The following is a 10808-nucleotide window of genomic DNA, read 5'->3' as shown; positions in this document are numbered from 1 at the left end:
GTTGACGACCAGGGGATAAAATGACCTTGCCATTACCTTACTCACCTCCTCCAAGAGCAACACCTACGAAGGGCTCGCCTCTTTCGTCTTACTGGATAAGCTGTTGACATGGGGACTTCTTTAGGCTGATCGTTAGAGCTTTAGACTATAATATAGTAAATTTTTACTTTGGCAGTCATCACTACTAATGTTTTACAAGAATGTTGGCGCCTATATTATAAGCGTTCCATCCCTTGATATCAATTCCAATAAAATCACTATGCCACACCTCGTTTTTTACGAGGAAAGTGAAATAGTTTTGAATTTGCCATTAGTGTTGATAATAGGCTAAATAACATTACAGTAAGGGAGGGCTTGGAAGACAGTCCTAAGATACACAGGTTGAGGCTGTGAAGACAGTAAGGGTTGGAATCAGAAGACAAAATACAATGGTACTCTTTTAATTATGAAGGATGCTGCTGACAAACTGGCTTATTACTACTAGAGCGACGCGGCTCACGGTGTGTCACGCGGTACAGGGCAGGCGGAGGCAGGTCTCACCCCGGGAACTGCTATCATAGAATAGTACAAAAATAGCTTCTCCTCTGTTCCCGGGCCGAGACGTGCAAGATAGCGAGTCAGGTTCTCACACAGATATCAAAATAATATGGTTACTCTCTAGATCCAGTACAAGTAACAACACAGGGGAGCTTCGGAGGGGTCTAAGGAGGCTGGAGATGTCCGACACGCCACAACTAGGGGAGGACGGGGAAGGGAGGACGGGGAAGAGAGGACGAGGAAGGGAGAAGAAAAGATAAGAGAGTTTACGTATCCACCGACGAGTGCAAGGATCCGTTTTCTTTGACTGGGAGGGAAGGAGGGCTTTGTAGGGCAGACAAAGGTAGAGACAGGCATGGGCGGAACAGGCGGAGGAGGTGAAGGAATGAAGGAGGGAGTGAGGATCAAGCCGAGTCTGTGGGTGAGCATGACAATGGAATGACTTCACTGAGGTGCGCGGTCAGCTCGGCCGTATCACAGACGTACACCCAAGGGAGCCTCGCTGAGCCGTGCCCGTGGAAGGTAGAGAGATACAGCGTGACAAGGACCAGGGCGAGGGTGTGCAGAGTCTTTGTCATGTCTCAACCGCGGGACTGTCTGCGGCCGGGAAGGAAGGAAGGAAGAAAGAATCGAAGGCAGTAAGGAAGGAGGCTGGGGGAGGTGAAGGGACGGAAGAGGGGAGAGTGAGGGAAAACAGGGAAAAGGTGGAGTACGGAGGGGTTTGGGGAGGGAGAATAGACTGTGGATATTTTTATTATTATACATATATATACTGTTATTAATTTTTAAGGGTGGGGGATGAGGGTGCTGCTGTGTGAAGCCGTCTATGTCTACGGGGTAACCTTAACTCTATTATCGTCATCCTTAACCTGCTCCTTTGACCCTTCGTGGCAGCATCTACGTCACACACGTACACATAGAGTAGAGATCTGATATGATAAATAGCCAGCGTACAGGCATGCGTGTGCTCTAATGCTAGACAAACTTCGGCCTCCTTCCACGTGTGACTTGATTATCTACAACATATGAATCTGTATCTTATTAACTGATATCATATTGGCTTTTAATTTTATCTAAACATCGTTTTTACAGGGACACTACATATATATTTTCTTCCTCATAAAAAAGCGAGAAATCTACCGGTAATCGTCTATAATCCATTAAAATTGTACAAAATATTGAAAGTTTGACTTCCGTGCGAGGGTGATTTTTTTCCTTTTTTTATTAATGTTATAGCAGCAAGAAGAGTCTTTTACTGTTGTTGTTATTGTTATTGTTGTTGCTGTCTCTGTAACAGACATGAACTACTGAGGTAAACACGACTCCTGCGCTGCCGATGGGTGACCACGTCCAGCGGTGGTGAGGGTGGTGGTGGTGGTGAGAGGGGTGGTAGTGAAGGTGAAGAAAGGGGGTGTAGTCTGTCTGAACTGCGCCTCTTTCAAATTGTGTGTGTGTGTGTGTGTGTGTGTGTGTGTGTGTGTGTGTGTGTAGGTTGGGCATGGTAGCGGCATGGATATGTAAGTGGAATGGTGGGGGGGGGAGTGAGCGACGCAGGAGAGTGGGCGTGTTGAGGAAGGAGTAGTGGAAAGGGTGGGGGGGTGGGGGGGGGCAGGGAGGACAAGGGGATTCAAGTTTCAGCAGCGCAAGTCAACCTTTTCTATTTTGTATTTTGTTTGTTTCCTCTCAGAAGAACACAGACACACCGACATACCGACCGACCCTTCCGACCGACCGACTCCCTCGCTCGGGATATGTTTTAAGAGGCAGACCTGCACCGCCTTCACCCTCTTCTTGTGTTATTGCGACGACAGGCCAGGAAGAGAGATTCACACACACACACACACACACACACACACACACACACACACACACACACACACACACACACACACACACACGGTTAAAAGGAAGGGAAGTGACAGAGAAGTAGGAAGATGGAGGAAGGCTTTCATGTTTGTGCTCGGATAAGTCATCATATCAAACAAAACAATCCAGCTCTTGCAGATAGGATGAAGTGGCCTTTGTGGTTTCGCATGCAGTACTGGTGGGCTTGCGAAGTTTTGGAGGGACACACACACACACACACACACACACACACACACACACACACACACACACACACACACACACACACACACACACACACACACACGTGCACGTTCACATATCCGCCCGTCGCCGCCCTGGGCCTGGCGTCTTTTTCTGCCTGGGGAGACCAGCGCCGTGAGGGGCACAGCAGCTTGCTGCCGCCTCGGTGGCCGGTATTGCACTGTTTGTCGCAGAGAGAGAGAGAGAGAGAGAGAGAGAGAGAGAGAGAGAGAGAGAGAGAGAGAGAGAGTCACGGCCATTTATTAAATGTACCGTGCAGGGAAGCAGGAGCAGCTTGGCACCGTCGCCCTCCACATGTATATGCCTTTACCGTGTTCACTGTTTTGCACCGTTCACTGTTTACTGTTCACCGTTTGTTCGGCGGCACTGGAGCGGCGCGCAGCGGGTCACAAGTGTCTGGGAGTCATGGGTATCGTTGCGCGGGGCAGGCGTGTCCGGGGCTGCTCTGGGCGACGCACAGGGTGCTCCAATAACAAGGAAAAATCAACTAGAGTATCACAGAGTTCAGGGTTGTCATAAAATGCCCATTCACAAAGACAGTGCGTGTGACGTAATCCCGGACCGCTGGGGTCAGGCGGGGTCACGCGCTTCCCGGTGGCTGGCTGGCCGAGCTGGGCCGCTGAGGCGGGGCGGCACAGCTTCAGCCGGCGCGACCTGGCGTGCACTGGCGGGTCCTGCTGGTCGTGGCGGCGGAGTGTCTAGCCGGGGCTGCGGGGCCAACCAAGGGGGACGGGAGACTAGAGTGAGAGGAACTAAGGTGGTGCACGAGGGGCGGTCAGACGGGCCCCGGAGGGACGCTCTGAGGCGGGTCACACTTCTCTGCCGACACGTGAACTAAACACCTGAAAGGATTGTGAGGGTTGTCCAGCTGCGCGAAGGTGGCAGCTTTGCATCATGGGAACAAGAGCCACTTTAGGGCGCGACGCTACTGCTGCTGCCGCCGCTCACGGGTCGGGAAGGAGGGCGGGAGAGGGGCCACCTTGGTCACGGAGGATCGTGGCAGCGCAGGGTCTGCCATGCACCGTCAACTCTTCGTCCTCCCGGAGTGCACAGTCTGACCGCCGACCTTTGTGCCTCCCGCAGCTTTCACACGGCGCCTCGCTGCGCCGCGCCCTCGGCGTGTGGGCGGGGCCGGAGGCATCGTGACAAACGGCTGAAGGGTGGCGGTGCTCGCCGTGTCAGCGGGGCGGGGCCCACGTGGGTAGCTGGCTTCTGACGGGGCCACGGACCACCTCAGTCCTGCAACGAGAGGGACGTGATGGTGCCGGAACGCTCTTTTGGGGGGAGTATTCAGCAAACGCGTGGCACAGCGGCGAGGCGCCGACCATCACGACACGACACAACTCACGTCTAGGAGTGGCGGAGATCACGTGTGTGCGAGGGGCATGACTTCGGGGGCGGGGGAGGGGCACGGGGCCTGCTCGGGGGTGGGCTGGGGCTCCGCCTCGGGGGACGCACCTTCCAGCAGGTCACCCTCGCACCCGGGACCTGTGGGAGAGAGAACTGCTGCAGGGGAACTGTGGCAAGACAGGACACACACACACACACACACACACACACACACACACACACACACAGTCACATACACACACATACACGTGACTCACCCGAGGGTCGCTTGGGCACTGGCAGTGCGTTTTCTCCCTCCCGCTCTCTCTTCACTCTGAAGTCGACCATCTTCTCTTCCTCCCTTGCCTGGTGGAGCAGCGCGGCGGCCACGGCGGGCGGGAGGGAGGGCGGGAGCGGCGAGTGGATGGAGGTGGTGAGTGGGGAGTGGATGGAAGTAGGAAGTGGAGAATGGAGGGATGTGGGAAGCGGGGAATGAAGGGAAGTGGGGAGAGGAGAGTGGAGAGAAGTGGGGAGTGGGGAGGCCAGAGTGGCTGGGAGGGAGGTGACTAAGGAGGGGGGGAGGGAGAGGGGGAGGTGGCATGTGAGGGATGGAGAGGTGGAGGAGATGTCGGGGGTGGAGGCGCCGGTGCCATTGGGCTTGGAGGGGGCGGCGTCGTGGGGCAGCGGCAGGTCACGACAGCCGTCACGGATCTTGTGGGTCAGCATGTGCTGCTTCATATTCCCCTACACGGGAGAAGCAGAGTTAATACGCGGGGCTTGCTGGGACACACACACACACACACACACACACACACACACACACATACACATTATCAGTTCAAAAGCATGTCTTTTTTATATATAAAAATATGCAGATACAGTATACAAATCACATCTATTCAATTTTCAAAACGAATAGGAAACTCGAAACAAAGATGTCGAAAGAAGATGTTTGTGCGAGGGACTGACAGATGTAACAGGAGCTATGAAGGGCGTTAGTGAAGGGTAGGAGAGACTCGAGGAAAAGAGTATGAGGCGGCCAAGGAATGAAGGGTACGGCGGAAGGTGCGGCGAGAGAACAAACGTGAGGAAAAAGAAGTGGATGGGAGAAGCAGAAGCAGCGAGGTTAGCGTTATGGATGAAGGGAAAACTGAAAAAAAAATCTTATTGCTCTGGTAAGAGAAAAATGGATAACGGGAAAAATGATGAATCTGGGGGTTGGTTACTTCGGTGGTAGGAAGAAGGCGAGGATGAAGGGGGGAAAAAAAGAGAAGCTAAAAGTTGCCTCAGCGGCCTATACTGAACTGTAGTCACGAGCCTTGTTACCTTGTTTCGAGTTATTGGTGGCAGGATGGACGTCACCGCTGCCTGACCGTCGCACAAAACAGCTCTTATTAAGTGAAGAAGGTTGTGAAAGGAAAGATGAGGAAGAAAAAGAAGAGGGTGTCTGTTGGGGGTTAGTGGGGGTAGATGGAAGAATAGGAGAAAGAAATAAGAAGGGGTTTCGTTTGGAGAGCATGGGACAAGTAGGAAGAGGAGGAGGAAAAGATGTGGGTGGATCCTGGAAGCCGGGAGGTAAATGGGAAGAGGAGGATGAGAAAAAGGAAGAAGATTGTTGGAGAGAAGGAAAAAGGGGATTGATAGGAGGTCGTTTGGAGGTCAGAGAGTTAAAGGGAAGAAGATAGAAAAGGAGATGGTGTCTGTTAGGAATCAAGGGGAAGAGGGAAGGGGAGTAGGAGGAGGAGGACAGGCGGTCAGTGGAGAAGAGGTAAGAAGAGGGGAACTTAAGGTCAGCAGATAAGAGGGATGAAGAGGAGGACAGGAGGTCAGTGGAGAAGAGGGATGAAGAGGAAAAGGACAGGTGATCAGCGGATAAGAGGAAAGGAGAGGAGGATACCCCATTGAGGAAGAGGGAAGATGATGATGACATGACAGGAAGACAGGAGAGGAAACAAAAGTGCGCAGGGATGGGGGTCAGTGGGCGAGAACCTCACCTTAGTGGAGAAGCCTCGGTCGCAGATGGAGCACTTGAAGGGGCGCTCCTTGGTGTGGGAACGGATGTGGATCTCGAGGGCTGACTGGCACGCGAAGGTTTTGAAGCACAGCTGACAGGTGGTGTTGCCTCGACCTGCGGGGGGGACGGGGTTAAGAGGGGGGGTTGTTGACAAGGTTGTAGTGTGTGTGTGTGTGTGTGTGTGTGTGTGTGTGTGTGTGTGTGTGTGTGTGTGTGTGTATATTTCCTTCATATTTCACATGTATAACTGGAGTGTTTTAATATCAATACATCTATATATTATTTAATTTATCTATCTATGTTTGCCTGTGTATATAGATTACTGCACTGGCTAAATAAGTCATTGAAAGTGTTTGCCAGTCTAAAAATCTCTCCATCCATATCCCTGTCTGTGTGTATGTCGTTCTGGCTATCTAAATACCTGTCTACCTGTATATCTGTCTATTGCATTAGTCCTTATGTATCTACTCATACTTGTCATTTATTCACTTTCATATGTACAACTGTTTTCTTATAGTTCACTAATTTAACTTACTGATCAATACAAGTATGTAGTGGTTAGTAGAAAGATGACAAATTAATAAGAATAGGTACGTGCGCGCGCGCGCGTGTGTGTGCGCGTGTGTGTGTGTGTGTGTGTGTGTGTGTGTGTGTGTGTGTGTGTGTGTGTGTGTGTGTGTTTTGTATCTAGCTATTTATATCTTTCTATTTTATCTATATCCATCTATCTATCTATCGAGAGACCCTATATCCTGCTGTTTAAAGTGGATCCGTCGTATCCGGCCTGGATCCAGTTGTTTGCATGGGGGGGCGTATGGGGGTGGTTGGTGGCCGGGGGTTACCTGGTATGTTGGGCAGGAAGAGCGGGTTGAGGCCCGGCAGACTGTGCGTGCCCGGCGTCATGGCGGCGGTGGTGAGGGGCGGCGGGAAGAGACCGAACGGGGAGTACAGGTTGTGCTGGGGGCGGGACACAAGGTCCAGCGGGAGGGAGATGCCGCCATCCTGGCTGCCGGTGCTGACGGCTGGGCTGACGGCGCTGCCCAACGCCTGCTGCGGATCAGACGGCGACACTAGGCTGTCGCCGCCGGGCGCGTCGTGTGATCGATCGCCGATGTCTGAGTAGTCTGAGGGCGTGGGCGACACGGACACTCGCGGGGAAGTCATGCCGTTGTAGGAGTCCTCTCGGGCCCGCATGGTGAGGTCCTCCGCCGTACGCTGCTCGGCGCTGCCCGTCGAGGAGGAGCGCGACGAGGTGCTGAAGGGCCGCAGGTACTTCTCCTCCTCGGTGGCGCGCTCCTCGCTCTCGAGCAGCTCGCGGTGCCGCATGGCTTCCGGGGACAGCTGGAACCTTAGGTGGAGAGGTAGGGGCGGGAAGCCCTGTAGTGGCGGAGGAGGGAGCGGGAAGCCTGAGGGCATCATTTGGGGCAAGGAGGTGGGCGTGTGCAGGTGCGGGTAGTCCCTCACCTCGGCGGCGGCGATCTGTTCGGGGCTGAGATCTGTAGGCTCGCCCGTGTGCTGCCGGATGTGCTGCTGCAAGACTAGTGCGTTGGTGTACTTCTTGTGGCACACTGGACACTGGTGTAGCATGCGCATGGGCGGCTTGGCGCGGTGCACGCCCATATGAGTCTTGAGGTTGCCTTTGGTGGTGAACGCTCGTCCGCAGATCTTGCACTTGAAGGGACGCTCGCCCGTGTGGGTCCGGTAGTGCATCTGGAGGGCCGATTTGCAGGACAGGACGCGGTGGCAGATCACACACTGGTTGGGGTCTGTCAGCTTGTTCTCGATGTTGTTTACGAGCTGCTCGAGCTTCATGGTCTCGCTTGTCTTCTGAATCTCGATGAGTGCCTCCCACGAGTTGTCGGTGCTGCCCGGTTTAGGAAGGAGGTTGGTGTAGATTTGTGGGTCTTTGGCGGGGTCGATGCCGGGTGGCATTGCCGCCATATTGGGAGGGGGACCCATGGGTCCCGGGAATGAGGTAGGAAGTCCATGGAGAAACGGGAAACTGAGGGGCATTCTTGGACCCGAGAAGGGGATGGTTGGCAGCCCCAGCGGGCGAAAGTCCGGACGCATTCTGAGGTCGGTCGGCTGTTCAGAGGTGACGGACCGAGCGTCGGTGCTGTCCCTATCCTGTTCTTCTTTGGCGACTCGGGCACCGCCGCCGGCGTTGTCTCCACTACCGCCTCCATCATTGCAGTCCTTGAGTTCTCGCTCGGTTCGGATCCTAATGTCGAGAGGCGTCTGGTCGCTGTTGAGGTCCCGATCGGGACTCTTCTTCTCCATTAAGGCTCTCATCTCCTGAGAGTCAAGAAAATTTTCCTTGGATAATCTTCTTTCTCTTTCAAAGTTAGAATCGTTGTCGAACTTCTCACCTTCATATTTGTCTCCCTCGAACTTGTTTTCGCTCTCGAACTTTTCTTCTTCGAACTTGTCTTCCTCGAGCTTGTCATCTTCGTACTTCTTATTGAAGGCGGAGCTCGTCTCCTCGAAGGCGCTGTCCTCGTTCAGCTTCTTGAGCTCATCTAGAGCCTTTTCCTCGCTGCTTCGGTCGTCTCCGTCGTATCTCTTTTCATTCTCCAAACTCCTCTCTTCCTCGTATCTCTTCTCATTGTCAAAGCTCTTCTCTTGGTCAAATCTTTTCTCGATATCGAACATTTTGTCGTTCCTGAAGGTGGAGTCGCTGGTCTGACTCTCCTCCGCCATGTCCACCACACTGCTTCGGTCGTTAGTGTCGTTTTTTGTCTCGAAATGAGGCGACCTCAGCGCTTCGTCCACTTCCATTCTATTAGAGTCGCCTTTTTCGGGTTTAAAATTTCGGTCCAAAGAGTCTGGCGAAGAACGAGGCTCAGAAATGCTCAGGTTCTCTGGTTCCTCCTCCCTTCCCTGACGAGCCAAGTTCAGGAGGTTGAAGGGTCGGTGGAGGTCGAGTGACGGTGGCGGGCCGGGCAGGCGGTACGGAGGCAAGGCGGGGCCGCCGGGTAGTGAGGTGAATGGGTTAGGCGGCCCAGTAGGAGGAGACGGAAAGTCCTTCAGCTCCCCCAGCTGGGCCAGCAGCGGCGGGTGAAACTTATCGAGGTGTTCGGGCACCGGATGAGGGTTCATCTTGACGTGGGGGAACCGCGCTGCGTGCCGCTGAAAATGAACCTTGAGATTTCCTTTCGTGGTGAACCTGTTGCCGCACACGTTGCATTTGAAGGGCCGCTCTCCAGTGTGTGATCTGATATGAATCTGAAGAGCCGAGTCGCTGCCGAACACCTTGCCGCAGTACCTGCAGCGGTGCTTGTAGTAAGGGTCCTTGCCGTCGCTGGGCTTGTGGTCGTCGATTAGTCGGTTCGTCAGGAGTCCTTGGGAGGCGCTGTTGAGGACGTTGTTAGCGGTGCGCTGCAGCATTTCCAGGGTGTTGGGCTCGTCGGGCGGCGGCGGGTCGGTGTGCTGAATTACGGAGGACGCGATGCTGGAGGCCGTCATCGGCGGGGAGATCGGTCGGTCGCGTATGTCTGGCGGCGGCGGCGGCGGCCCGCTGGTGCTTGCGGCGCAGAGCGGTGAGCTGACCGGCGGCCGCTCACTGGCATTGGACTCGTTGGTGGGCGGCACCTTAAACCTCTCCATGAGGGAGCTGATGAAGGAGCTGCTGACGCCGTGGCTGCTGTCGGTGGTCGGGGGCGGCGGAGGTCTGGGGACGGGCGGGGGAGTGGAGGGCTTCTCGTGTCGGTCCATGGACTCGCTCGCGTTCTTGGACTCTCCCTCGGGGAAATTCGGGAGGCTGGGACTTCCTTCTTTGCTCTTGATAGAGAGCTGCGCCTGCAGCTGCTGGATGAGCTGCAGTTGCATCATCTGCTGGTGCTGCAACGTGTATAAGGTTCCCTGCAGCAGCGCAAACTCCTGCATCGTCTGCGGGTTGTTGGAGTTAGTGTTGGAGTTCATGGCGGAGGTGGCGAATTGCGCCAGAGCCATCCTGGTGTTCTGAATGGCCTCCAGCGCCAAGTTGGACTGTGCCAGCTGTTGCGCGATGGGCCCTACCTGAGGCAGGCCGGCAGATTGCGCCAGAAGCTGCCTGATCTGTGCCAGGGAGCCGCTCTCGACAGGGTTGCTGTCGCTGTCGTAGCCATTGTTCCGGTCCACCGAAGACTCGCGGGACTCGGGCGTGGCGGGCTCGGGCGCTTCCCGTGCCTTGAGGGCGTGGGCCTGGTTGTTGTTGGCCACGTCCTGGTGGCGCCGCACCTCGTCCGGGTGGTCAACGTCGTGGGCTAGGGCGCGGGGCGTGTCGGGCACCGGCAACACTGGCGGCTCGCGGCCACACGTCAGCCGGTGCTCCTCCAGCTGCTCGCGGGACACCAGCTCCACGCGGCAGTACGGGCAGATGTACGGCTCGTCCGCCTCACCTGAAAGAGACACAAACATTTGAGGTGACGGTAATGGTGGCCAGGAGAGAAGGAAGGGCTGGCAGGGAGGAGTCGCCGTAATGACATGAGTACAGAGACGGGTTGTCGTGCGGTGCAGCTCCCTCCCCAGGCTTATGTAGAGTTAGCAAGGAAGCGCGTCGCAACGCCCACTGTTGATGAATGTGACTGCTGTGCTCGCAGCACTTCCCACAGCGAGTCGTGGCAACACAACCAACCATTAAATGCCACGTCACCATTCAAATATTGTCACAAAGTTTGTACTTTTGTAATAGAAAGAAAGAAGTGATGCTTGAAAACGTTTCCTTTAGTCAGAAACGCGAATAGGAAACTTAAATGTAACGCTGAATAACCAGAACATTTTTAATATAAGCAAATTTCCGTAAGCCTCGTAAAAGTTGTTCATGGTGTTAGTTATATAG

At 54.5% G+C, this 10808-nt stretch overlaps 1 protein-coding gene across 2 annotated transcripts in view; it reads right to left on the bottom strand.

Annotated features, from left to right (window-relative positions):
* Positions 1 to 424: 424 nt before the first annotated feature.
* LOC127001686 (homeotic protein spalt-major-like) overlaps positions 425 to 10808 on the bottom strand; it is a 30197-nt gene continuing 19813 nt past the window's right edge. The window contains exons 2-6 of one of the 2 annotated variants that reach the window (XM_050866700.1): positions 6832 to 10368; positions 5970 to 6103; positions 4254 to 4719; positions 3995 to 4134; positions 425 to 3885 (exon numbers count right to left, since the gene is read on the bottom strand). In XM_050866700.1, the coding sequence (XP_050722657.1) occupies positions 4013 to 4134; positions 4254 to 4719; positions 5970 to 6103; positions 6832 to 10368 (4259 nt within the window). In that variant the 3' untranslated portion in view covers positions 425 to 3885; positions 3995 to 4012. The remainder of the gene's footprint in view (positions 3886 to 3994; positions 4135 to 4253; positions 4720 to 5969; positions 6104 to 6831; positions 10369 to 10808) is intronic. The other variant, XM_050866701.1, reaches the window with a different exon arrangement.

This window comes from Eriocheir sinensis, chromosome 21, assembly GCF_024679095.1.
Source record: "Eriocheir sinensis breed Jianghai 21 chromosome 21, ASM2467909v1, whole genome shotgun sequence".
Lineage (NCBI taxonomy): Eukaryota > Metazoa > Arthropoda > Malacostraca > Decapoda > Varunidae > Eriocheir > Eriocheir sinensis.
Note: the sequence above shows the minus strand (reverse complement) of the source record. Positions and strands in the feature narration are given on the sequence as shown.